Source organism: Barbatula barbatula, assembly GCF_947034865.1.
Source record: "Barbatula barbatula genome assembly, chromosome: 19".
NCBI lineage: Eukaryota > Metazoa > Chordata > Actinopteri > Cypriniformes > Nemacheilidae > Barbatula > Barbatula barbatula.
In genome coordinates this window covers 15,554,775-15,582,284 of record NC_136782.1, presented here as the reverse complement: position 1 = coordinate 15,582,284, position 27,510 = coordinate 15,554,775, and the positions used below count along the sequence as shown (strand labels likewise).

General features: G+C 36.6%; 3 protein-coding genes across 3 annotated transcripts; 1 reads left to right on the top strand and 2 right to left on the bottom strand.

Moving 5' to 3' along the window:
* Window positions 1-2,831: 2,831 nt before the first annotated feature.
* dharma lies at window positions 2,832-3,723 on the top strand (the record flags this gene model as incomplete). Its single annotated transcript, XM_079480646.1, has 3 exons — window positions 2,832-2,988; window positions 3,243-3,430; window positions 3,649-3,723. The coding sequence occupies 3 exons, from the start codon at window positions 2,832-2,834 to the stop codon at window positions 3,721-3,723; spliced, it is 420 nt and encodes a 139-aa protein (XP_079336772.1).
* Window positions 3,724-4,017: 294 nt separating this feature from the next.
* On the bottom strand, window positions 4,018-15,652 carry clip3 (CAP-GLY domain containing linker protein 3). Its single transcript, XM_079480824.1, has 14 exons — window positions 15,524-15,652; window positions 13,393-13,536; window positions 13,073-13,212; window positions 10,396-10,489; window positions 10,003-10,164; window positions 9,657-9,775; window positions 8,935-9,171; window positions 8,477-8,612; window positions 8,181-8,327; window positions 7,947-8,081; window positions 7,671-7,794; window positions 7,389-7,453; window positions 6,415-6,487; window positions 4,018-6,325 (listed from the first exon to the last, which is right to left on the bottom strand). Exons 2-14 carry the CDS (start codon window positions 13,514-13,516, stop codon window positions 6,268-6,270), a joined length of 1,614 nt encoding a protein of 537 aa, XP_079336950.1. The 5' UTR covers window positions 13,517-13,536; window positions 15,524-15,652; the 3' UTR covers window positions 4,018-6,267.
* A 1,877-nt stretch (window positions 15,653-17,529) lies between these two features.
* Window positions 17,530-25,889, bottom strand: gipr (gastric inhibitory polypeptide receptor). Its single transcript, XM_079482341.1, has 13 exons — window positions 25,727-25,889; window positions 25,534-25,630; window positions 25,285-25,392; window positions 24,008-24,129; window positions 23,440-23,546; window positions 22,478-22,631; window positions 22,160-22,319; window positions 21,878-21,938; window positions 21,715-21,784; window positions 21,154-21,242; window positions 20,214-20,352; window positions 20,071-20,112; window positions 17,530-19,965 (listed from the first exon to the last, which is right to left on the bottom strand). Exons 1-13 carry the CDS (start codon window positions 25,781-25,783, stop codon window positions 19,612-19,614), a joined length of 1,560 nt encoding a protein of 519 aa, XP_079338467.1. The 5' UTR covers window positions 25,784-25,889; the 3' UTR covers window positions 17,530-19,611.
* Between the last annotated feature and the right edge of the window lie 1,621 nt (window positions 25,890-27,510).

The window sequence follows — 27,510 nt, the reverse complement described above, 5'->3', positions numbered from 1 at the left end:
TTGACCTTATACAGAGACTTTTACCTGGGATGAGATACAAGCTCTGTGAACCATCTGGAAGTGTCAAGAAATAGATTGGCCTTTAATACAGCCAGTTCAGATGGCCATCCCTCTCAAAGAATAAAAGACAAAGTCACACAGACTCACTGATCCATTGCCAGCATAACATTTTGGATTGTGGACAAGTGCTACGTGTTGTAGGGCCGATTGAGGCTTTAGAACCACTACTAGTAAATAAAGCAACACTATTATTCCCCAAACCAGACGGAGACAAATCATCAGGGCTTGTTTCATGTGTACTAGTTGCAAAAAATGACTCAGCTAATCTTAAATCCAAGCACCATCTGCTGATCTGGTGCTCAGATGACTACAGCTGCTGTGGCCCGAATGTCTTCAAAAACTGAGCGTCATAAATAAATTGAGTGTGTTATGTGCACTTGTTGAGAAATTGATTACCCTTCAACATCGCCCTTGAAACTCTGGTCTTTGAAATTTGTTTAGTCAGAACAGTTGTTTTAGTTTGTGCTTTTGGGACGCTAAGTCGCTGATGCATGATGCAATGATGAATCCAACATTTGATTTGGCTTGGAGTTCTCAATATAAAGCGAGCTCTGTTTGGAGGAGGTCATGCGTTTGCTAATTGCCTATTGGCCCAAATCATATCAATGCTTTTCAGTGGCATAGTGCAAATCCAGCCTGTACAGATGGATGCTTACGATGTTCTCTATAAATATGCAACACAAGCCTAAATATGGGTCAGACCAGATTCACGGTTAAGCGTGATGCTCTAATTGTTGCTTTTACCATGCAAATACATGCTGTTGAGGTCTGTTTGATGAATAATTCCTGTGAAGGATCATTCAGTGTATGTCTGATTTTAAAGCGGATGATGCAAACTGATTAAACACAGGTCTATCTCTTCTTTTGTCATGCTATTTGAATTATAATACTTCTAGCCACTTTGATAAGGTTTAGGCCTAAGTTTATGTTTTTTCATGTAAGATAATCATGTAACTAAATGGATCCTGATCAGAATAGAAATGTTGCATTTTGAGAACCTACTGATGATGGTTTTAATAATTAACAGATCTCACAAATATTTGTGTAATTGTGCTTCGCCATATGGTTACACAAGGACAATAGAATTCCTAGTATCCATGCCATTGCATTGAAGGCACAAGAAAAACATACTTTAGTGCTGGACAAGGCAACATTTTATTTTTCTGTATATTGCATGTACTATGTGGGCTATGTAGATTATCAAATGAACAAATGAAAAGGCAAAACCAATATCCGCTCAGTGGGATTTTCATATCATTTCTTTGTAAATCCAAGTCATTTATGATGAATAGAATATGAATGATGTAAGCTGAGTTACATTGTATAAAATACACACAGTTACCACTTGTGACATCTCTAAACATTAAAAATAACCATTTAATCAGATCTAGCCCTCATTTAATGGTATGAAGCACATATAACTACACTGGAGATATTGTTCTTTTTTAGCAATGTAATAATTCAGCCTCCACTTGACCTTTATCCTGTCTCATATAAAATTTTATCAAAAAAGAAATGTCATAATTTTGTATTTATACTTCAGTGATAATATTATTTTGCCATTACCCATGGTAATATGACCATAAAATAGGCCAGTTGTGATTATATTTAATCAGCGGGGCTATTGAGCTAATGGATGCTAAATGTATTTCCATCAGAGTTCCTGTATTGAACCACAAGACGGCGACATTTACATTTCTCGGATATCGGTCTATATGTTTAAGTATTATAAAACTTGATGGACATTTATTTATTTACTTATAGTTGAGGTAGGTAAATATTAGCATGTTATTAAATAGCATTTGAAATTGTTATTAAAAACACAAACGAGAACATGCAAGTAAAAACGTGTAACCGCATTACTTTCGATCACTTTTGTAAGATACTTGACTTTCATCTGTGTCAACTTCAAACTAATCACATTACTTCGCCATTTCAAAGCGCGCGTGACTTTTTGAAAAAGTGTCATCACAAGACTTGTCACTTTTATGTATGCAAAGAAAGTTCATTAAGTCCCTGATAATTCAAGAATGCAATATTTCTAATATAAAAAAGGTTTTAACAATGTCTCAATATAGACAAAAATATAATAATAAATATAATAAAATAATATGTTTTAAATGTTTTCATTCCGTAAAAATAAAAGCTTTTTAGTGTTGATCTTCCCTTTCACTGTCTCTTTCACTTTCCCAAATTGTCCCAGTTTGTATTTATAAACAGTTATAAATAACCCTTAAATTCAGCACGTGATAAATTAAAGACAAAAACTTTCTAAAGCGATATTCGTTTCATTAAGCCTAGATAATGATGAATAATTTATGAGCATATTTCCAGAGTAGGCTACACGATTTAACATGTATAAAATAGTTGAGTAGCAAATACTAATAAAGTCAATGAAACTACATAAATTATCCAAAAAATCACTGTCTGTTTGTTTATTTGACTTCTATCAAAGTATTTGATGATCAAGATGAATCACCACAGGTGAATTTGAAGTGTAAATTCAAATGGATTAAGACTCTTCAAAGCGCATCTTCAAAAGTTACCTTCCTTTGGCCGTCTTTCAAGCGGCACCTCAACAAAGAGGTGTAAATGGACCAACAACATATACATTAATACTCAGTTTAATCTTAGTTTTGAAGTTAGAAAACGAGGAGGTACAAATACAGCACTCCAGCTCAATGTCATCATAAACCGAAAGCAAGAGAAGAGACACAGGTAAGGTCAGCTCCGGTGGATCCCCGCTTTTAATACCGATTTCACTGGAAAACATGGCAAGTCAGAAGTTTTCGAACTTCTCTATTGATTACATCTTGGGCGACACCAGCGGTCAGACACCTCCAGTGGATCATCCACCATCTCCTCGGGATTTCCCAGGACATGTGACCAGACTGGATCAACTTTACAAGGATGGGTCTGGAGGTCATGGTGAACATGCAGCACTGATGATGAACCATCATCTATCATCATCCTGGGCAGGAATGTACAGCTGCTGTGGTCCGGTTTCATATTATCAGATGACATTTAATTCCAATTGCAACTCGAGTCAGCAGTGGCCAATCAGCACACCAGGTAGGCCTACATTTTTATCATTGTTTCATTTTATGTATATATATGTGTGTAAACTAATTTAACTAAGTAAAGTGTTTTTAATTCAATTTTTAAATTAAATGGTCCATTAGGTTGTGATCCAGAGGAGAACCAGTGCCACAAACATGCGCCCCAAAGACAGCGCAACCGAGTGCGAACGGTTTTTGTGGACCACCAGATGCACCAACTCGAGCGACTCTTCGCTGTCACAGACTACCCGACCGTGGATGCCCGGGGGGAGTTAGCCAGGAGCACCGGCCTCACCGAGGAGATTGTTCGGGTAAGAGACATTCACATTACAAATTCTGCGATTAAAAGTGCATTCAATGTAGACACTTGAACAGGTGTGTCCCGCGAGCATTGAACCCATAACCTTTACGCGGTTACCACAATGCTCTACCAGCTGAGCTACAGGGACACGAGCGAACTTTTATGATTTAATAAGAAGCTATTAATTCGTTTCTGTTGAATTTAAATCCAGCTTTTGTTTTATTTCAGGTGTGGTTCAAAAATCGACGCGCACGAAGAAAAAGGCAAGCGACCTGCCCTGGCAAAAGCGCGAAGCATCCTTAGGATCATTATCACAATTCAGATTAAATCACAACGACATGACTTCTGGAATTAAACACCGTGACAAAGACTTTTGTTTATATATTGTATGAAAAATATATGGAGTTGAATGTCGTTTAAATTAAAAAAGTTGAACTTCGATGTAAAACACGTTGCCACGACTGCATGACATAATGTTTGCAGTTTGAAAACTCTGACATTTTATACAAATAAATGTTTTTCTAATAGACAAACTTTTGTGTTTCGTTTTAAATGTTGATATATTTATGCCTAATATACTAATAGACAACACAAAGCAAGTATAAAACACTAAATGTTTATTAGTCATATATCCACAGTAAGGATAGTTTTACTTGAATTATTAAGCTTATTCATGCTGATACACTGTAGGAAAAAGAAACCCGCAAATGTATACACAGCATGCAGAACAGTAATGTTGTCCATCAAATTCAGAACTTAATTCATGAACAGCCACATAATCCGATTTACAGAGTATACTTAACATGAAAAAACAACGTTAAAAATTATTAAAATAGACATTTTTGGACAAATTAATGTTTACAAATGAACTATACCAATTAAACAACCTGACCGAAAATGACAGAAAGTACCAATGCTAAATGTCACTTTTCAACAAAACGCTTGAAAGAGTAGAGGATGAGCGGAGCAGTGTGATTTACTTACTGTACATATGAAATGCTCATGTACACCTTTAGCTCTCCTTTTGGCAAAAATGGAATGTGACTACAGTCCTGAAATATAATGGTATAACAGTGAGATATAAGATGACACAAGTCACCATAAAGGAGTAGGTCACAACAGGTTTCATCAAAATGATAATACACAATTTAGGGTTTGTTGTGATACTTTTACTCCATCAAAATAATACTATTCTAATTACTATCCTATCACACAAACACAGTAATTCTTCAATGACAAATGACATGACAGCTGAAGAAATCAAAAGCTCAGACTTGTTTAAGCAGAACATTTTCAATTTTGCAAGTAGCTCTTTTTTGAAGATCAGTGCAGTTCACCAAGTGTTTGCAAGAAGGTAGTTAAGGAAAGTGCAAGCTGTTGTTTTTTTCTCCTTAATCTGCCTACTCTGGGATCATTAAGGTGATTTGGTCTATTGGCTGATCCCAGGTCATCTGTTAATGGCAGACACCTGTACTCATGCTGTGCTTCAATAGATGGTAGTAGACAAAGTTCCTATCCATATTCATAAATTGACGTAAGAGTAAATATTGCTGTTATAACCCAGATGTTTGATTACAGTATAGTAAGCACACTTTTTTTCACGATCAGAGTTGTAAAGAGCAATCACAAAACTGTTTAAAGCACAAACAGAACAGGAATGGGGGAAAGGATAGGTAGGTTTGTGTTATACGCTTTGTACAGACTATAGATGCAAAAGTGTTGTTAAGGACAACACTGAATGTGACTCATTTAAAACGCTTTTGTACAAGCAAATGATTAAAGTATACTTTGAAGCACATCAACTTGATTTTTCTGTATTTTTTGGTGAGAGAAATATGATTATTACTGTTTCTTATTATTTGGGTTTAAAAATAACACTTTAACCTCGCTTTTGTTATGACCGGACAAGTATGTCAGACTAGGTTTATTACCAAATGTGCAATCCTCCTCTCATAACTTGCATATGGACTATGACTAAGGTTCCCTTCAGTTTATCTTTTGAGTAATACATTATTATTTAGGATAACATGAAGTTTACACTTTGGTTGTGGCAGATTTTACAAGTTATTCAAAAAATTATAATAAAGCAGAGCTCCGATCTCATTTCAGCCCTGTAAAACATGCCAATGCCTGCATATTTCATGCCAAATATTCAATGTGCACACTTGTTAGTGCACATGTGTCATTGTAAATGTAAACACTAGGATCAGATGGGAAAACCAGTTTTTTTACCCACATTGGCAGGATTCATATTTTTACACTACACTGATATTGTAATGAAGTGTAAAAAGCATAACATTATTTTCTATAAGCATATAGAAGCAAGTCACCTGCTAAAATTTATTCAAGGCATTTTAAATTTAAGATCCAGATTGTTTGCTGTAAAATACTGAAAAGTAAGACAGCAGAGGCGCATAATATAGCAGCAAAATGTTTCTAAAACAAAACAAACAAAGCACCTTTACAAAAAAACACAGAAAAGCCTACAAGCCTATTTTTACTATCATGAATACTGCCAGTAATCTACCCAAGTAGTTACAGAGATATGAATGGCTTTTACCAGGATTATTTTCTCTTATTTTGAAGAAATAAAAGATAATTTTGCTCTCTGTAATATAATAACTGGAATGCAGGACATTACTTCACAAGGCACTATTTTTTTGCTATTGAATTGCCATCAAAGGAGTGGAAGGAGGTGGGAAGTGTTCAGCTTTCCTTTTGACAGCAGTTTGGGTAGTTCACAGAGAGAAGCAGATATGGATAATGAAAGTACACAAAGGGGTAGAAATGTATCATGAAGAGAAACAGAAAAGGAGGAAGATAAAATTAAAGATGTAACCAGTGGACTTAAGACTGCATCTCTGCACGTAGCATCCAGGGGAACCAGCAACAGAACAGCAACCTGCTAAAATGAAGAAACAAATCAAAAATGTAAAACAGATTCATTATATATTGATAGAGGCAGGAGGTGTTGCACATGCTAGCTCGGCATACCTGGATATGGAACTCTCAGATGTTATGTCTTTTGGAGACCGGATTGCATTAAAGTTACGCTTAGGCTGGGACACTGCAATGAATAGGAGAGACAACAGGCCCAATTATCAAGAAGTAAAATAGTTACATAATTTGTTTAGTAAATGCTGATATTTTGTAGGCTATAACAGGCTTCATGAAAACCAGCTGTAAGGCCATTATACATTTGTGCCAACAAAAAGCAGGAGAAAAAGTGAAAAACACTATCATTTTTTTCTACTTGGCTGGACTGATGCCCCCCAAAGCCAAATGGTCAAACGCTCACACAAATGATCATACATGTGCTTAAAATAAGCTTTTTAAATGATAGAAAAGTTTGCCTTATTACCCATTATAGACACTAGGGGTCACTGTATGCACAACAAACTAGATGAACACTAGTGACTATGAAGCATTGCAACTAAAAAGGAACCAATGATTTAAAGTGGAGGGTTCAGGGATACTTACTAAGTGTTAGATTTAGTAAACTATAATAACCTTATCAAAATATCGTCATAGATATATAATAATTAGTTTAGGTTTACATTTAGTCATTTAGCAGATGCTTTTTTTATCCAAAGCGACTTACAGGTTGAGGAAGACAAACAAATACACATACTGTATATTCATATATATATATATATATATATATATATATATATATATATATATATATATATACATACACAGGGAAAAGAAAAAAAAGGAAAACTATGTTCAGATTGATCATCATCGAGGTAAATAAAAATTTAAATCAAGTCTGTGAAATGTTGCATGCACAATTGATCCATTTTCCCAATAAGAGATCAATTCTTCCAGAAATATCACATTTAAGACCAATGTAAACCATTATAAAATGACAACGAAACTAATAACCATGATTTTAATGTAGAAAAAACACAATTACTCTGTAATTGAGAGCACAAGATGAGCATGCTACTTATTGTTGTACTTACTAGTCACCTGGTGGACTTTCTTCACAAGTGTACCCTCCCCTTGGGGCTCTTTGGGCCCTCCAATTCTGCAGGACAGAAAATATTTAATAATTTTTTTGCATAATGGCTATAGTGAAACTGTAGTCAAATCGAATTCAAGTATTTTTATTCTGTGATTTATTTGATGAGGCAAAGGTTTATACATAACCAAATGAGCCTAAATAGAACAACCAGATCAACAGAACAGGTAGTTCTAGTGTAAAATATGTATCTGTAAGCAAGTTTATTTGGTACAGTATTTACCTCTGAACTCTGGATGGTGGTGCAAAAACCCCATATTTAGGCAAACAGTGGAAGTAACGCACTCCAAATACACTGCCGTCATGTTTTCCAGTGGGCTGTTCTAACTCCACACCAAACCAATACCCTGATCACACAAACGCAAACACACAAGCATATGTTCACAAACAGATCAAATAGATAAAAAATACAGCAACAATAAATGGATTAGTCTCAAATCACCAGTGTCTTATTTTATTGTGGCAAACAAAATGAGCTTAGGCCTTCACACAGACATACCAGGAGCAAAGTCTGTCTTTCCAAAAAAACGAACAATTCCTTGCTTTTGGCCCGCCACCAACACTTGATCCCCAACCTCAACCTTTACTCCATCAGGATCCAGACTCATTCCGGTGAGAGACTTCTTTCTCTGTGCTGGTGGAGAAGCGAAACACAAATATGTCGGTTAATATTTTGATCGACTCTTTCAACACATGTAAAACGTTGCCATGTTTTTTTTAAATTAGCACCCACTCTTTTCTCGTTCCTTTTCTTTTTTCTCTTTTTTAATCTTGCCGGTCACACGGGACAAATCCATGCGAGGGGTTTTAGGAGTTGAAGCGACTGGAGAGGAAATCTGTTCAACAGCTTTGCTTATTTTTGACACGGGACCAAAGATGCCTGAAATACAAATGTACACCATATGTACACCTCTAGGAGTGGATTTTTACCACAATATATGTACAGTAGGAAAGAAAAATCAAAACAGAAACTCTATAGAATTAAAAAAAGATTCTCAAAACTAAAGTAATGCATGAACTAGAACACACCATGTTTTGGTCGGCATATAAAATAGCGGATCCCACCCACGCTTCCATCGTTCTTGCCCTCTGGCTCATCCAGCTCAATGCCGACCCACTGCCCGCTGGCAAACTCAGTGGTGCCACAGAAACGGAGCGTGCCAGTCTGCAAAAGAGAGGCAGAGTTTAATATGATGGGTGCATTTATCCATTTACACTGATCATACACTAGGAAGCTTATTTAAACAAGACAACTAAAAGATACTAAGCCTCTGAATAATACAAAGTCCAGAGTGTCCAACGGTTCACTATTTCTTATGATATATAACAAGAATTACACATTTTTAGTATTGTCATCTTTGAAAATCGAAGTAAAACCATTATCAGATATACACATTTACAATTTGATTAATATAAAAAATGACTCATCCTGCACTATCCAGATCCTGGTCCAACCAAATACTCATTCATGTCATAAACAGCATTACCTTGGTGTCGTCCAGCACCACTCGGCCCCCGAGCTTGAGGCCGAGGGAGGAGAGCATGAGGTTGCCTGGGATGTTGTCGTAGTTGGGCAGGGTGGCACGTGGGAGGTTGCAGCTGAGCGGCACTGCATCCAGCAACACCTGCTTCAGCTCTTTGGCCACCATGGCGGCCTCAGCCTTATCCAGACTCATGTCCATGGGGTCTGGAACAACCTCGGCGGGTTCTTGACCCTTATCGTTCTGTGGAATATAGAGATGGAATTTTTTATATTCTGGTTATTGATGGACCAATATAAAATTTGAGATGAATTAAAAACATTGAATTAAAAAACATTCATTATTTATACATTTTATATATACCTTCCCATTATTACAAAATAAAATTAAGAGTTTGGTTCCAAAACCAGATGATTTCTTCCCCAAAATCATGTTTTCTTATTGTGTTTTATTGTGTTAGTTAGCTGTATTATTTTGAGTTATTATGGCTCGAATCAAAACAAACCAAATGCAGTTTGAGTCATGTTAATTGGACTGCACAATAAAACATAATCAATATAATTTTATCTATAAAACAGAATGGATTGAGTGAGCACTAACACTTACCGACCAACATAAATGCCTAAAACTTATCGTTCAAATGAGCCGAGTATCTTAACGGCAAAGCCAATAAAGCTGATGAACTCAATGAAGAAAATTACTGGAAGAGTTTAATTCATCATGCTCACCCTGGCAGTTGGATTGGCTCCATGCTCCAGCAGACACTTGACAGCACCGAGGCAGAGGTTGGAGGCGGCGATATGTATGGCAGTCCCATGATAAAAGTCACTGCACGTGGAGTTGAGCACTGCGCAGAGATAAACATCACATATGTTTAAGGATCTAGCACCTCATTAATAATAAATGGAGATACTGTAGATGTCCCGCAGTCTCAAACCTTTTATTAGTCATTTCATTATAAGCTTATACATGATCCTTGACATTTATAATTCAATTATTCAATTTGTCAGGTGCTGATGATTTCCATGGATGCACTTTTGTATAGAGTTATAGAATCAAGCGTATGGGAGTAACCTTTGGGTTTGGTGGCTTTGAGTAAAACACGGATCAATTCCGGCACATCAAAGTAAGCTGCGTAATGGAGCGCGTTCATGTTGGTCCAACGGCTGCGGAGACCCACGTCAGCACCCAGAGCTAACAGCTGATTGGACAGCCGGAGAGCTGCCTCAGGATCACCTGAGAGGAAAACACAGTGTTACTATAGCAACAGTCACACGCTGCAGGCTGCTTTTGACATATTTCACTATGACAGGCAAGTATACTAGAGTTGTGCTTTTAAAGGGGTTATAAGTCATTAAACCTGAACAACCTCGACGCTGTTCCGATCAATTACAGAAAGAAGACAAATTTCAAGAATGGGTTTTAAGGAAAGTCAAGACTTCAGCTGGCATCTCCAATAACACTTACCCACTCCATGAGCGCCTGCTTTGCAGCAGTAGTGAAGAAGGGTCATGTCTGTCAGGCCATCACGATCGTTGACATGGCAACCTCGCTTCAAAATCTGCAAGTGACATTGACAATTTGACTGACTTGAAGGGAAAGATTATCAATGTCTGAGTGACTGCACTGCATCTGGAAACCCATTAATAACGAATGCAGACTAGCAGACAAATAGAGACTTGACAAAACGCAGCTTTGTAATAGCAAATGGCCACTTTGAAAGCTGGCCGAGAGCTCTGTTAGTGAGATACACTTTAATGATGAAGAATTTAGTCAATTAATATTGATGAAAAAGATTGCAAGTCAAACTGCCGAGTCAGCGAACATTGCATTTACAAGATGTCAAGCAGCCATTTTGTGATGGAAAAATCATACCAGAGGGAGGTAAAGAGTACGATTGATATTCCTGATTCAAAGAAATGATGATAATTTTGATTTTGAGGTGAACTTTTCCTTTGAGGCTGCAATCCGTAACTTATTTTGGTAAAACAAATACGGAACAAGTAAACAATCATTGTTCGAAACAGTCTTCTAACATAACCATGATTCACAACAATAAACTTATAATAATGACTTCAGTTTTGAGCTGTCAGTCAGATTTTGTATATTTTTTGTAAGTACGTAAAGTAACCTGAAGTTTTAGATTTCAAACAGAGAGGGCGATAGAGATGCAAAAGTTGTAGCAGACCCCAATGGGCTACTTGCCATATACAGAGATTTAAGTTGTACTAATGTGACAAGTGAGCTGATTTAGGGCAGAAGATAGAGGAAGCTTATTTCCCCTTTCATCCATCCTGTGACTTCACCGAAAGAGATTACAGCACAGCACAGCACCATCATTACCTACTGTATACATCTCTATAGACCACCAGCAAAACTGGCACATGTATACAAGCATTTCAAATGACATAAAAATATTCTTTATAAAGAAATATATGCAGGTTTGAAACAACTTGAGGGTGATGACTAGACAGAATAAAATTTTTTGGGTGAACTATCCCTTTAACAGCAAATTATTTCTTCAAACACGGTAAATGCTATATGCATAAACACACTGTCTTTCCTTGCATAAAATACAAGACAAAGTCCTCAAAAGTGTAACACAACCCATCAGTGCCGGCCCGAGCCTCTTGGGGGCCCTAAGCAGAATTTGATTTGGGGGCCCCCCTCCCACCAATCTTGAAGATTATTGACATAAATGTCATGCTATAATGTAACATTATAAATTTATATAGTGAGGTTATGTATTAATACAAAATAAATAATACAAAATCGATACTTAAATAAAATACTTTACTCTTAAACTTCTGAATACAAACTGTCACAAAACATGAAATAAATAATTTGCAATCTTAAGAATAAAACAAAAATAGACAAACATTAATATAATCAAAAATAGAATGTGTTGTGTTCATGAAAAATGTGCAATATTACTATTAGTGTATACTGTTTGTAAATAGTAACGCTTCCTGTTGTCACGTGATGAGACGTGACTTACGTACGTAATGACGCACGAAAGAAGAAGAAAGTTGAGTAAAGAAAGTTACGGATTCACTACTCTCGTGTTGCCTTGATTATTCTTAAATCATCTTTACAATACCACAGAATGTTACAAAAAAATAGATACTTAAATAATGAAAGCAAACATAAGAACAGCAAGCGGTTCAACAATGACAATTGTACAACAATGACCTCAAAATCGCATAACTGCAGCCTATAAATATGAGGATAGCCCTGCTACAACACTCGCCACCATATTAATAAAATTGAAGTCTATTTTCATCACAGAAGTCTCCCCACGGTATAGGTATATTTTCTAACGTTCACTTCAACACACACAGCAATGCTAGCTGGCATCGCTTTCACCGAGAAGGTTAAGTTCCCCTTCGGCTGTTTTCACCAACTTAAACTGATATATATATATATATAATCAATACGTGAACTACACCGAGATAAATGTATATTAATAATGCGAGACATTTTACTTTTGATGGCGGGGACGTTTACGTTAGCTCTGGTGATGGCTTATAAAAGATCATGGTACCTGAAGTGACGTGAGCAAACTTTGTGCTACCGCTAATCTTGCTCATTTTTCTAATTTTCTGTCCTTTTCTTCTTTCTCTTTTCGGCACCAGAGGATACATCCTTTTTTGTTACATGGCTTACCATTTATTACAGTGACGCGCACTTGCGCACCGGCGCTAATTGTCAACGCACGCGAGATGTCTATTGCGCATGACTCAAACGCTAGCAGACACATCAGCAGTTGTCGGGAAATCTGAATTTTCTTGTCTTGAATTATTCATTTATTTATTCATTCATATTCATTCATTTATATCACTTGGGGGCCCCAAGCAGCCGCTTAGTTCGCTTATGCCTCGGGCCGGCCCTGCAACCCATTCCACATGGGATAAGACTGAAAAGTTAAATTACGAAGAAAAACTAGATGGAAGACTATATATGCAGCCCAACATTGTTTTGAAATGGTTTGGTTTACTTTTAGAAGGTCGTCCATTGGGTCTTAAACAATTCAAAGGTTTCTACAAGATCACATGATCAGACATGTATTATTGACATGTATTATTGTGGTCTCTTGTCTATACCTAGGACCAATCTTAAGAAAAAACAAGGTTGTCGACCTCACCTCACTGCCTATAATGTCGATCTTGTGCTGAACTTGAGGTACCCACTGGCGGATAATGGCGAACAGTTCGGGGATTGTGGTCCGAGGGTCTGTCAGAATCTCCAAACAGGCTGGATCATTTGGATCAAAGAAGGTAAACGCTGAAATAGACAAGAACACATTTTTTTACCAGATTTTTTAACAAGAAATAAATTCACCTCAGAAAAAGAACCATTTTGATTGTATTCCACCAGCACATTTTGCCATGTGAAATTTGTGTTAACAAAATTAATATTTCATCTTCAAATATAATATCTTGTACAGCAGTTTGAGAAACCCACCATAGTCCTTGGGAAGAGGAGCCTGTGCAGCTGGATGCACAATGGGTTTCTTGCGGGGTTCAAGAACGGGACTGAAGTCAGCGGGCTGGGCCTCTTCCACCTCAGAAGTGTCTTCTTTAGTCATTCTGTTTTGTGTTATTCGGCCTGGAATTCAACAATTGCATATTTATACAGTCTCACAGCAAAGAAACAAATGTTCTGTTTGTTAACACTGAATGAGGATAATGAATAAGATTGGATAGTGTGAGCCAAAATTTACAGTCATCTTTTTGTGTTTATTTCATTTTCAGAAAAATTCCCAATGACAGTTATTCATCAATGAAGGAATAAGCTTACTTTCAGTGCAAGATAATATGAGTTAAAAAACATCTTTTTGATATATATTAACATTTATCTAAAGGAGGTCCTCATAAATAAAGCTTGACATATTTTTGTATTAGGTTCCTGCTTAAATCACAATAATGCCATTCCACATAAATTCCTCCCTGCCAGACTCAGAAGTTTAGCATGAAGCAAAGGCATGACTCACTTCTGCGTGATGGAACTGAGGACAGACCAGGCCTTTCACACCCACTGCACTCAAAAACATTCAGAAAATGACCTAGACAATGCTAGCCTTACGTAAATGGACAGAGGCAAACTGCTTCCAGAAGCAAACTCATATCAATAGAAAGACGGATAGTAGAAAAGCTGTTCATAATGAGATTGTAACTGATTTGCAACCACAGACCACACGAAGCGATAATCCCCAAGCAATATATTTATTAAATGTGTAACACAGGCACTAATGTTACATTTGACATTACGGTCAAGACACGCGGGGGAGAACAGAGTGTGAATATAGTCCATTTGATGAGGGGATCGCTGACAGGTGCAGGGATTGGAGACACGAAACAGGTGTGGGAGCATGGAGGATTGAGTCCAATGGGAAATGCAGGGACACAGGCACGGCAATAGACGAGATTTACTTTGGGATTCAGTACTTTCTTTTACAAATTTTTACTGCTCAATTTGTGAAATGGCAACAATATTCAAGGAAATACTGAAACTAAATGGGGGAATTAGGGGAAAACAAGCTTCACTACCATTGACATGTCAATAAATAATATTAAAACATTTAGTCATTTGGAATTTCCTAAATCAAACTGTCATTATCCAGACTTTCATAAGGACCATTGTATGGATTTAAACCCTTTTGGAAACGGAGTCCTTAAAATGAGCGAAGACAATTGTTCTTATGACAAACTGGTTAAGATGTTCTTGTTTTTTGAGATTTCTATATAATCTGTATAATATTATTTTTGCCAATTATTAGCCAATCAGAAAGATTTGCCTCAGTTACAGACTTGATGGCCATAGATTCCTGCAATAATAATCAACAAGTCCTTACATCAGCAGTTTTTTAACATAATGTTATTATTTACTATTTCCATTATTTATATACGAGCTGCAAGGTTAGGATTTAGTCAACTGTCTTTTCAAAACGATATTTGACAATATACAATCCAATCTTATTTTCGGATTATTATAGTTAAACATATGAAGGTGCAGAAATGAACTGGCAGAACTAATTTATGCCTGATTATTTATCTCAGTGCATACTGTTAAATTAGGGTGAATAATAGCCAACAATATTTGTCAAAATAAGGTCAACAATGACATTCCCATTTATTTGAAAACTTCAAGTCAGCTTCAGTTGCCCTTTTAGAAGTAGTCAATACGACACACAACTGATAAATATTAAGGATAATTAATAATTTATTAACATTCATTTCTGATTATAATCTTATTTTTATTTTTTTACTTTGTTCTGTTCATCAAAAAGGGGCGTTTTCAGAAATGGAACATACACAAATGCAAAGGGCAAAATCTCCAATATGACATTGTCGATTAAAACGTCAAAATTAATAAATCAAACGGACTAAAACAATTATTTCACGACGAAATTTGTAAAAGGGCTGCGATCTCATAGAAAGCATGTCAGTCTTTCATACACTGTGTCAACAAGAAAACATGGACGCCCCATCACGCAGCACATGAAAAACAAGCAGGCTGATATTCTCACGCTAAAACAGATGTCGTTTACATCCTGCTAGAATCTTTAGTAATACAGCAGTTAGGTCCACCTTACCTGATAACAAGCCACAAAATTCGATTTCGTTTCCCTTGTTTCGTCGGTCGTTATAGTGTTATAGGGCGCTTCGGATTGAGATGATTGTGGGATGCTGCGCCTTGCTCTTCTGCTTGCGTCACGGGATGTGACTCACGCCTGGACCACTCTGCTCACAGCGCCAAATCACAACCTCAACCAACCTTGATGCTGATTTGAGCAGGAAGGACCCATTGAGATGGTGAAACACACGTTGAAATAAGAAATTTATTTACATTTTATGGTTCGTTCTTAATGAAATTGGTTTTACATTATTGACGGATTTTGTTAATTAAAGACAAGACAATAAATAAAAGTCGTCTCGTAAGCAACACAATCTACACACACCATACCACGTGAAAGGCTTTAAATGAAATAACATACGAAGTCATTAGGAGTGTAAGAAAGAAATGCTACATTTTAAACATATTTCACTTCTTCAGAGTAAATATACATTATTTTACTTCGGAAAAAATATATATTTTGTCATTTGTTTAGGTTACTTAAAATAAATAGGCCTACATAGTTAATTAATGTTTTACTTAGTTATAATAATACAGTCAAATTAGGCTACTATATATACATTACAGAAATGAGAATACATTTTGTATGAGTGATTTGTGCAGTTATCATGTAACATTTCCTTTCGCAGCATGCTTTGTGAGAGTATAGGAATAGGATGTCAAAATTGAATGTTATTTAATGTATTGTTAATCAAGATAAGAACAGTTTTTTATTGTAAGAAAGGGGAGCATTTTAAGACTCTTAACATTGAAGTGGATCGTGACTTTGTCCAGAAGACCTTTATAATAATGTTAGTTTTTGTGATCCGCTCTTGTTTACCACATGACATTTTTGTAAATGTATTATAATCAAAGTAATACATTTTTTGATAAGTAAAATAAAGCAAAACAGTAGTTTGAATTAAAGATATGGATTAGATGTCAACAAAAGTGATTTTCCTCTCAATTTTAGATGACTGCAAAAGTCTGCAAAACTAGACTTTTTAAGCCCTGCCCTTGTCCCACCCTCAACTCTCCTTTCAACCCATTATATTGTCAGCATTGAAGACAAATCTATTATCTGTTGTAATGGCAGTCTTGGTTGTGTTATTGCTGTGGAAGAGTCGAAGTAAGAGTCGGTACAGACGGCTACCTCCAGGACCCCGTCCTTTACCATTGCTGGGAAATATGTTTGAGATTGGTGTGAATGAGGCATACAAATAGTACATGGAGGTTAGTATTCAAAGCTTTGAGTATGTTGTACGGGCTGTAACTTTAGCACAACTTGGCAAAATGATTTTACTCAATTTTCAAAGTGCAAATTAAAACAGGCGAGTAAATATTTTAGATTTTTATTGCACACACCATAAATGCAGACATGAATAAACAACTTACAGTCATGGTTCAATAGTCTAATTGTTTGTTGACAGATGCGTATTCAAAGCACAACAGCTGCCATAAAGCAGTGTGTTTCTGCTTCAGAGTAGCCTACATATGCTTCATTTTGGGCGTATGTTGTCATTTTTTCTAATGTGATATGATATAATATTACTAGACTAGGTGACTAGGTGAGTGTCACGTGACCATTCAGGGATTTCTGCACTCCATAGAGAGGACAAAGGACAGCTGTTTATTTCACTGTCTAAATTGCATGCAAAACACTAAACTACATCTATACCGTAGAAAACTATACTTCAGTTATATGTAAAGACACACTGACCCATTTGAATAAAAACACTATACACATCAATGCTTTATAAAGTATTATTCTGAATCCAGATGAATAACATGATACATTTGTGTACAATGACTTGATTCACATCTGTAACTACTTTTTTGTGGTATTCGTGATAATCTTTTATCAGCAATAACGCGAATTAATGTAAATAGTATTTAAATTTGTTCTAGTTTTTTTATTTGTCAGTAGAATCTATGTTTTCCTTTTTTCAATGTAAAGCTTTATTTAAACGCTGCAACACTGTAAATAGCGCTGTGTAAAGACGTTTTATTGAATTTGAATGAAAAGTTTTACACTGTAACAAACACAACAGATTAACACAAAAACATTCAACATATATGTTTGATGCTTTGATGGAAATAAATATGTCCCAAACTGCATTCTTACGCGAATGTTATTTGGCAATATTTAGCAACAAACAGTCACAGGTAAACCCATATTTGTGGAAGTTTATCTACATCAACTAATTATTTTCCTGATGAAGTACATTTGTAAATATGCGACATCAGTTGTGATAGAGCTCAAAGCTTGTGGAATGGTTTGGTATGTCTGAAAGGTTCTGTTTGACAGGACATATGTTAAACAGTTCAGTATATCTGAGACAGCAGGGTGATTTCTTCATTCACATGTTCATTATACTAAAGACAGCAGCATAAAACAAGGGTGTCCAATAAATATTGTGTAAATATGTGTATTAAACTTACCTCACGACAGTTTTATGGTATCAAATCAATATTTATATCATAATATGAATCACAGATTTACACACGACCACAAATGTTTTCAAATGATGTTTGTAATGTTTACGCCTGAGTGATGTAATTCAGAAGTTCTTCAAAAGAAGCTGTTCTGTTTATATCCACTAGGTGGCGTCAGAAGTCGAATAATGGAATGGGACAATGGCCTCCATCGGCTGGACAAATCTTTTCAATCACATACATTTTATCCTAAATGAAAATGACCTTGTTTAAAAATATTCTACTGACAAATTAACATTTGTAGGCACTAAAACAAATGCATCTCAAAGAGAGTTTGCCCGTGGTGATTTGTTCATAGTGGTTCACAAATCATGCAATGGTCTGATTTACAAGGTCAACGTTTGGTGGAAAACAGTTTCCATATTTCTGTTGTTCATTAAGTAAACCACCTGCTAATCCACTTGAAATGCTTTTGCAGAAACTCTGGGTTTCTGTCATGGCACAAACAAATTGGATTAGACCATGAAGTGGAATGTAAAACCATAAAGAAGGAATTAGATTTCCAGTTGTTTAAGAGAATGCAGGCGGGCCTTGTTGCTCCCTCGGTTACGTAAGAATGAAATAACACCTCACAGACCTCAGACCTACAGCGGCACTTCACTATGCTTTATCATAAAAATGACTTATGATGATGATGTTGAAGGATATCTTTATCGATCCTTGTAATTGACAAACATTGTAGTTAAGCATTTTATTTTTGTGTCTTTGCCATTATTTTGATGGGTGTATCCAGTGGACCATCCAAAATGGCCACACAAAAATGTTTGTGCATTTGCAAAATAAATTTGGCTAAAAAATATGACATGCATTTAAAAAGTATGTGCACTAGGTTTTGGTTTAAGACAACAATAGGCGGAACAATTAATTTGGTTATGTGATAACCTACTCTTGTGGTAGTAGGTCACATGTGAATATAAAGCTTTACTGTACAGTAGGTGAAGCGTAAATAATTTCCAAATCTCAGTTGTTTTTATAATTGATGTAATGTAACATTATACATTTTTACGTGTGGTTTGAGTATCCATATCCTTTTTGCGGCCACACTTGTATAGTATAATGCAATGTAAGTCGCTTTGGATAAAAGCGTCTGCCAAATGCGTAAATGTATTGATCGGGACCTTGCAGGCTAGGTGATGTTTGCGTGCCATTACCTGTAACTATACTGGTATTTTTACATTCAACATAAAATACTCATGCTATGAAAACCATGTTAGTAACTTTTTGTTGTGTTATGTACTCGTTTGAGTTGATCCACAATGTTGGCACGCAATAGACTTCATCTGGTGAGTTGTTTGAGGTATAGCGGTACAGATCGAATAACAAAAAAGTAGCCTGCCACACTTGACTATACAGTAGATGCCCAGTTTCTAGTTATTCAGTCGTCGATTATTCAAGTACAATGTATTTCAGGAATATTCAATTGTAAAAATATTCCAAGTGGGTATCGATATACGCCAAAAAACAGCTCCACGGTTGTCACAGTTTGGGTTACAGGCCTCATATTCCAATACCCTCCATGATATCTATCTTCAATCGACATTCACATGGATAAAATATAAACCCTCACAGCTGTCAACAGTAGCTCTCTGAATACTTCACTGCACCCTCGCCTTCACACGGGGGCAAAGGTGGCACTTCCGACCCATTTTGGACCTGCTTTTTGGCAGAGATATAGCCGTGCGCTTTCCCTTTCATTGCTTCAGGATGACAGTGATGCTGAGTGCTCAGTTGGCTGACCGACGGTGTTGGATCGGAGGACAGTTGGCTGCCACTGTCCAGAGGACACTCAAGAGAACAGGGTGGGTCGTGGTGGCACAGAGGCATGGCACCTCCCTGCTGTGTGTTGCTGCCCGTGTTACGCTGCTCCTCCAAAATGCTTATTCCCAGTTTCCATCGTTGCCATTTCCTTTTGATTTCTGACTGTACCTGGAATCAAAGACAAGAAATGGTGCTATTAATCCAAAGTCATGGATTAAAATGTCCCCGGTAATATATATTAAGTACATTTATTATGGTCTTGATTTCTCTCACCTCTTTATTGACAAAGCAATATAATATGGCCACCAGGAAACCCTGTGGGTGACAAATTTGTGTCAAAAAGCATTTTTGAAAAAGCATAGACTCATATAGTCTGTGTGACATATTCTGTCTCTGTGAATTCCTTTTTGTTGTACCTGAAAAGAGTTGAAGAATAGTTCGACGAATAGGTTGATATTGCGAAGCACACCCTCAGTCTGTTCTGCGGTCATCAGGGCAAACACAACCTCATGAATCCCTAACAAGGGAATGAGGGTCAGCGTGGACTTCGCTAACCTGAGGGTGCAGAAACATAAATTCACAGATTATCCAAAACACAATCCGATTTATCTCACTTGACAAGTGTTCAAATTCAGGTTATGTGGCAGGTAGAATTGGCACGACAGAAATGATTGTCGGTTCTTCCTGCATGCTGTTCTTCGTGCATGCCAAATGAACAAATCTTGTTCTTCAGACAATCTGAAATGTTCAACATTACTGCGGGTAAATCAAGAATCTTAAAGTCATAATTGTTCCCTTTATTTAACACTTTCTTTGCCACTAAACTTTCATGTAGCTCAGTGCTTAGAGCATGGCGCAAGCAATGCCAAGGTCATGGGTTTGAACCCAGGCATTGCACATACTTGGAAACAAAATGTTTAGTATAATGCAATGTAAGTCGCTTTGGATAAAAGCGCCTGCCAAATGCGTAAATGTAAACTAGAAACAAAGATTTGAAATATAGTCCTTAACAGGAATAGACAATTTTATAAATCACACCCTGCCAAAGGGTGATATTGAAGAATAAAACATCACTTCACGTTTGAAACATCAAATGCTCGCAAAGCCACTTTTACACAGTTTTGGTTTACATAATGTTGATCTAACTGGATGTTTTGAAGAGGGAAAGAACAGCCTAACAATTCAGGTTTTAAGGAACATTTTAATGTAAGCTAATAGTACATTAGAAAACCAGTAATGATAAAATAAGAATTTGTTTAAAAAATATGCTAAACAAATGCATTCACAACATCTTAAACACATATGTAAACAAATGACACATAATTATTAAATAAAAATTATAGTCCAAATTCTTACCTAAATTTGTAATCTGTATATCTCATCTGATGTGCTTTTAATTTAGAGATGAGGATCTGAATGATCCTTAAAAATATGAAAAAGTTCACCTGCAAAATATGTTATACAGAAATATTTTACATGCAAAATGTTAAATGTATAGTGTACTCTCAACACTAACTTATTCATTTAACGTAAATTGAAGTCTCCTTAAGACCACTGTTTAACTCGTAACTGATTTTCAGAGCGAAGTGAAAAGTGTTTTCAGCTGTCCTCAAGAGTCCTCTGTAATAATGAGTCATTCGTGTAATTCATGCGGGAGAATAAATATAACTATTTATTCATATTGCAAACGGGAAGTTAAATATTAAACCATAACAGAAATGCAAGTGAAGTCTACATCTACGCTGCTAAACATCTTTTGTGGTACAGGGGTGCTTGAATTCTATGCATTTCTATAAAATGAAACATAATACACAAAATACGATCTCCTGCGGTCTCATGTAAACAACTATGAGTGCAACCAGAGACCAAATGCATAAGAAGACGTATAAAGGAAAATATAAATACAGGGAAACTCACTGAAATTGCCAAAAGTATTGGCGTTCGAATGATCCACCAATATGCCATATTCTCGTTGATCTCCCAGCACCTTGAGAGTTTAAACACACTGGTTACTAAGCAAAGTTCTTAAACTTTAGTAAAATGAAGACGAAAATGTTCAAGACTACGTGTGCACTTTTACCTTGTGTTCTCAAGCAGGTAACGCACAACAATCCAAGGTACCACAAACAACACAGGAGTTCCTGTAGATTATTTCATTTTTATATAAAATCACAAAATTACATCGAACTTAATGGTACCGTAGATGTTGATTCTTAAGTATAGCAGAATCTTCCTCTAAATGAAATGTTAAAATCTTGTTTTGATTTTTAATTTAATGCAATGAAAAAAGAAGGACATGTTTACATATAACCAGTGATGTGTGTGTGTGTGTGTGTGTGTGTGTGTGTGCGCACGTACACACCCCAGCCGATGAAGAGGTAAACGCAGAAGTAACTATTCTCCGAGAAGACCATTAGCACCAGAAGATTGTGAAGATAGAGACCTTCTACCAGCAGCCAATAGTAATTTGCCCCGACACAGTACTGCATCAGGACCTGTGCCACACGACAGCTTGACATCACCTGCAAAGTTTAATGTGTGTTAACTTTGACTTCCGTCAATCGCACTAAATATGAATCTGTGCTAAAGTTGGGGGTGTGTGTATATTTGAAAGTCCTAAGAAGTGTGGAATCCTTTTTGTATTGTGTGTGTGTAGGATATACAGAACATGTATGGATACCTGGTCACTAAGAACAATGGAAACATCTTTGTTGTCTCTGAACTCAGGAGCGTCCTTCATGAGAAGTGCGTCTCTCGTGAGGATGGACAGAGCTCGTAGGATGAATGAGGCAAACAGGTTTGTGTGGATGTAATTCCGCGTGCAACGAAGCTTCCTGTGACATTACACACAACCACATACATTACCATGGTGTCCAAAGACTGAGATCACATTGAAAAAACATGCAGATGTAGTAATACAGGTACAATGTAGTAAAACTTAAAGGTGCTGTGTGACATTTTTTAGAGGATCGTTTGACAAAATTCAATATAATACACATAACTATGTCTTCATAGGTGAATAAAGACCTTACACAATGAAGGGTTATGTTTTATTACCTTATAATGAGCTATTTCTATCTACATACACTGCGGGTCTCCTTGCATTGTTTTTACAGTAGCCCTAAACGGACAAACTGCTCTACAGTGCGTGTTTTGCAAACACGTTAGCTCCTTCAGCTAAGAAGCGAAAACGTAATGACATCTTAGTTCTGTGTCAGCCACCACAGTGGTCCGAAAGGGAGGGGTGGAATGAGACATTAGTTGCATCTCGCAACCTCACTGCTAGATATTGCTAAATTTCCTACAATGGACCTTTTACACTTATTACTATTCCCTCTGTGCAAATAATTGACACCATTACAGATGTCATATCCTCTGGGTAAATAGCACAATGTCATCCAAAGTACAAAATACAGACAGTTGTGCAAAAACTGTGATATCCTCAGGGCAATCCAGCATTCACAACAGGGTGCTGATGTTCATATGGTGTTTTCTTTTCTCGTAATAATGATTCAAGGCTATAACACAGTGTAATATTTTTCTTCTACATCAACAACATTTTAGTTTTTTACTTCATGACCAATTGATCAAAGCACAGTTTTGTTTGTTTTCATGTGCGTTGTGAATTGACCCCTCACTCACCTGAATTTGAGAAGTATGACTAGAGCTAAAAACAGACTGGCCAAAGACAGCGAGTAGCCAATGGTGTATATCACCCTGAAATAGGCCAATATCAGCATCTGATTCTCCTGTGAAGACATAAGTGTGAAAGAAAAGCACGATACAAACACAAGCCAGCTCTGTGCTGTGGATCTGTTAAGTAAGAAATCACATTACGAATGAAGCTGTCCTTTGAACAGACTGTAATGCTGTTGTGAGTCTGGCCTTTATGCATTTGGCAGTTGCTTAAGAAAAAAGCATCTTACAGCGAGTCAACTATAATCGATAAACTGTATATACAGTATATATATTAAACCCATGGCATTGCTATCACTATAGTATCGAGCGAGCTACAGAGACTATAAAGGGTGTTCACAAAAACACACAAACATTTCACATGTATGCAGTGATGCTAACTGCTCCACCTCTTGGATTACAAAAGCATGATGTGATAAAGCTACTCCAGTTTGTTCTCTTCACAAACAGACAAGTTTGCAATAAAATCAGAACTTTCTTGAATATTTTTGCATATTTATTCCCTTATGTATACCTGTGCTATCTGCTGTCTGCTGTCTGCATCACATTGTGAGTGATCTCTCCAGGTGCGACTGCTATTGACAGTGAGCCACTGGCCATCTGGTCCACACTCCCGTGTCACAAACCCATTACGCACTATAGGCAGAATTTTCCGGTGTGGAAAGTAACACATTTCATGTCATTATACTGTGATCCAATTTTCCAGTTAACTATGTTTTTATTTCTGAGAATACATGCAGACAAACCTCATGGGGATGTTTAAACTTTTTGCCCGGTTTCGCAGACAAGGCTTAGGACTAGTCCCAGACTAAAATGAAAGTTTGAACAGTCTTAACTGAAAATAAATTGCCCTGACGTATAATATGTAATGTTATTTTGTCTCAATATGCACACAGTAATGTTTTCATCAAAGGCCTTTTAATAAAAGTGACTTAATATCCTAATTTAACTAAGGCATAGTCCTTGTTTAAGATAAGCCTTGTCTATGAAACTGGGCCATTTGGGCTGATCCAGACAGGGTTTAAGGCTAGTCCCAGACTAGTCTAGCGCTTCATTACTTATGCTCTTAATACACCTCGGAAGACATAGCTATGTATAACATATTGCAATTCTATCAATAGATCATCTACAATATTACACACTGGACCTTTAAATGTTAAAAGGGTTTACACTGACGTATCTTAAAATATATATCAGTGTGATTGTTTTGTATCTAGATGCAGACAGTAATGATTTTTTGTAATGTGTGCTTTTTAAAGCAATTTAAAGATCTTCATTTCGCTAATCCCTGTCTGGGAAACCACAGATGTCCATATACTGTATTGAGACGCCACCTTCTAATAAATGTATTTATTTATTCCAGTAATTCTAATCAAATCACATCCAAATGTTGTGCCGCACAAAACAATATTAAAGAATTGTATCGTTTTTAAAGTGTTTGACTGTACCCCTGTGTAGAAGGGGTTTGGCTTTGAGTGATACCAAAGTTGCTGGGGTGGCTGGGTTTTCTGGTGCACAGAGGAATTGCCATGTTGAATTAGAAAAGGGACCTGCCCAAACTGTTGCTAGATCACAAGTCCTCTAGGATTATCATCACATGTTATAGATATATCAATGAGAATTGTGAACACAGAAATGATGTCAAGTAGTCAAACCTGTTCATTAGAAGGGGGCGTTTTAATACAGAAATGTAGATTTTTTTACACTACAGAACATAAATTTAAAATACACTCTATATTTCTTATATGCATATACGTAGCAATAAAACATTTTTACTCATGACAGCTGTACCTTGATCATACCATGGCAGATACCAGGGGCAGGGTTCTTTAACAGTTGTGTTAGGAACTCCATTTGTCCAACAAGCATACATATCAAACATGGGTTTGCAAAACAAGCCTATTGGTTAAAATAGAGATATGGTAAATATGAAACTGTTATGGTTCTGAATAAGCAAAAAAGTCTGGTCATATCATATCAGTGCTATATCACTGTACAGTCTATAATATTAGTAAATAGATTGAATGACTCGATCCCTACCTGAGTGGGTGGGTTGTGCGCTTATCTTCCCTAAGCACTCGTTCCGATACATGTTCCATTCTTGCACTGTGTCCTTAACCGTCTTACTGCTCACAATCTGAAGTACATATTGCATATATAGCTTGTGTAATGTATATGTGCATTAGCAATGCAAATCCAATACCCTTGACTGAAAATGTACGCTGATCAATACCTCAGCTCTGCACAAGACGGATAGAGTGAGGAGGAAGATGGTAGGGGCGCTCTTCATCACTGAGACGGATACCGGGGAAGGGGGGCTGGCATCTTATGTAAAACTGGGCCCTCATCTAACCAGAGCCACAGTAACACATCATTTCAGACCAGCGTTCCATCACCTTTCAAGAACATAAGTAAGAAGACCATAATGGAAAACAGACCGGGAATGAAGAATGACCATGGCTGTAAGACTTTTATCAGCATTTAAAACGGCATTAATAGTAACAAGTTGATCAGCCATTTTGACCGAAAAAAATAACGGACAACCTTTTTAGCTTAAAAACAACAATATCCTTTATCTACATGAGGTCTAAATAAAAGAGTGTGCCAACAGGACATGCTAAATCATGTATGATCAGGTTTGTCTTTAATTATTTAGTTTGTTATGTTGTGCTAATCAGGCTGGAAAGTGTTGAAGGTAAACAATGAAAATAAAAACATTCCGGATGAATGTAAATGGGAAAAGTGCTATAGGTGCATTACTGTAAACACCTGTTGACATATACTCAAACGAAACAGACAGCAAACAGACTTCAAACAGTCAGAGGTGCTACCCATCGGGCAAAAGTACGTTTCTTAATAAAAGTTTTGTTTTGTTTTAAAACCAACACAAACAAACAAGTAATTTGTAAACTCAACTTGTAAGCCAAAAACAAATCCCCAGCACAATTCTGAAACGTTTATATTGCTTCGCCTTTCAATTTTCTTATGATTGCTTTCTTATAAGGAACCCAGGATTTAGGAAACCAGCCAAACATATATTTACACAATTTCAAAGTGTGCATGCTTTGTGAACACATTCAGATGACTACGAATCATATCTGTTTGTCAACTCTTATAGCACATCCACTGCAACTTTTCTCAAGCAACCATTTAAGGACAAGAAAAGAGGTCTTGATTTAGACAAGACATTTCTTAAAAGCAAACATGAAAAGATTCCTCACCCGGTTTTCATTAGAAAATCAGCTGTATTTTGGAAAGACACATTGAAAGCACAATGCCCTTGTTAAAGACTTTCTGAGCTTTAGTCGCTTTGTTACACCACACAACACTGAAATGCTTCTAGGGGGAAACTTGAATGAATTCTGCCCACTGATTTATGGTTTATTTACATGTGGTGTCGGCATTAGCACCAGACTCATTTACTTATTTAGCAGATGCTTTCAGCCAACAAAATGGGTGCAAATCAAGTGCAAATCAGGCAACACATTTTATGCTTCTGGAAATTTGCATGCTGTAATTTACAACCGTGTGGATCAGTTATGAGTGCAAGGATTTGGAAGATACCCTCTATCACCACACTTCGGAAATCGGCCACACTTTACAGCTTACTCTGCAATTACACTGAATTTATGGCTGGTTATTCCCCATCATTTGATTCATTAATGCTGTTTTGATTATAGATTATAAATGTCGGTACCTTTAACAATGATAATTACCACAGACAGATAAATTTACTTTGTGAAAAAAGTATAACACATAAGCTACTGTGTATAAAGAATAGATGTGTAGATGCTAAAAACAATGTCAATCAATGCAGCATGATTTTAGTGTTTATTTTGCTCTGCAAAGTGCAATTTTGAATTGAGTTTGATGCAAACATCGGTTCACATGCCTGATGCTATCACTGCAAAGATACTGTAGATAAAAAAGGCAAAATGTTGAAATCCTGCCACCATGAACTATCAATCAAAACAAACGTTTCTCCTCAGGCTCAGTCGGTTCATTTAAACTAATGAA

What these genes read in the sequence shown, in the direction of transcription:
- clip3 (XM_079480824.1), bottom strand. Translation starts at nt 13,516, where the DNA reads ATGACTAAAGAAGACACTTCTGAGGTGGAAGAGGCCCAGCCCGCTGAC. An exon ending in AGCAGGCGCTCATGGAGTGG is followed by an intron (nt 10,165 to 10,395) that starts GTAAGTGTTATT and finishes TTTTCCTCTCAG; the next exon opens with GTGATCCTGAGGCAGCTCTC. An exon ending in GAGCCAATCCAACTGCCAGG is followed by an intron (nt 9,172 to 9,656) that starts GTGAGCATGATG and finishes TATATTCCACAG; the next exon opens with AACGATAAGGGTCAAGAACC.
- gipr (XM_079482341.1), bottom strand. Translation starts at nt 25,783, where the DNA reads ATGAAGAGCGCCCCTACCATCTTCCTCCTCACTCTATCCGTCTTGTGC. An exon ending in TTACCTCTTCATCGGCTGGG is followed by an intron (nt 21,939 to 22,159) that starts GTGTGTACGTGC and finishes AATAATCTACAG; the next exon opens with GAACTCCTGTGTTGTTTGTG. An exon ending in TACCTGCTTGAGAACACAAG is followed by an intron (nt 21,785 to 21,877) that starts GTAAAAGTGCAC and finishes TAAACTCTCAAG; the next exon opens with GTGCTGGGAGATCAACGAGA.